This window comes from Cystoisospora suis, assembly GCF_002600585.1.
Source record: "Cystoisospora suis strain Wien I chromosome Unknown contig_5725, whole genome shotgun sequence".
Lineage (NCBI taxonomy): Eukaryota > Apicomplexa > Conoidasida > Eucoccidiorida > Sarcocystidae > Cystoisospora > Cystoisospora suis.
Window position 1 is genome coordinate 813 of NW_027158515.1, and position 450 is coordinate 1262.

A 450-nucleotide genomic window follows, 5' to 3' on the forward strand; every position below is an offset into this window, starting at 1 on the left:
GGGAGAAACCTCATAAGGCCGAGGCGTGCTGGAAGCATGCCCAGCGGCGAAGTACTCGTAGTACAGGGTATCACACCCCGGAGGCTGGTGGACGGTCAGAAGAAGCCTAGTCGAGTGCTCCAAAAGCCAGGGACAACCCAGATGGCGCCAGCAACGGGTGAGGGAGAGAATAAGCTCGGTAATGGGAGGACGCTGACTCTCAACGTAGTAGTACTCCACCAAAAAGGCCTCGCGCTGCAAGGAAACAGGCACACAAGACAACAAACCACAGGGAAAGAACCAGAGGAAAGCGGCGGGCGAACAAGACCACACCCTAAGAACTGCGAACGGACCCAAAGAGCAGACACTAGGCCGAAGAAGCAACGAGTGAAGAACTCACCTCGTTCTCCGAGAGAGAGACGAAAGAAGTACACCCTAGACCACCACTATGGATGTACTCGTGACGCTCAG

General features: G+C 55.6%; 1 protein-coding gene across 1 annotated transcript; it reads right to left on the reverse strand.

The window, feature by feature from the left end:
• Positions 1–21: 21 nt before the first annotated feature.
• On the reverse strand, positions 22–226 carry CSUI_009529 (uncharacterized protein; the record flags this gene model as incomplete). The annotated part of the gene is made up of 1 exon (XM_068069644.1): positions 22–226. A coding segment is annotated over one exon (204 nt), but the record flags the coding sequence as incomplete, so codon positions are not given.
• Between the last annotated feature and the right edge of the window lie 224 nt (positions 227–450).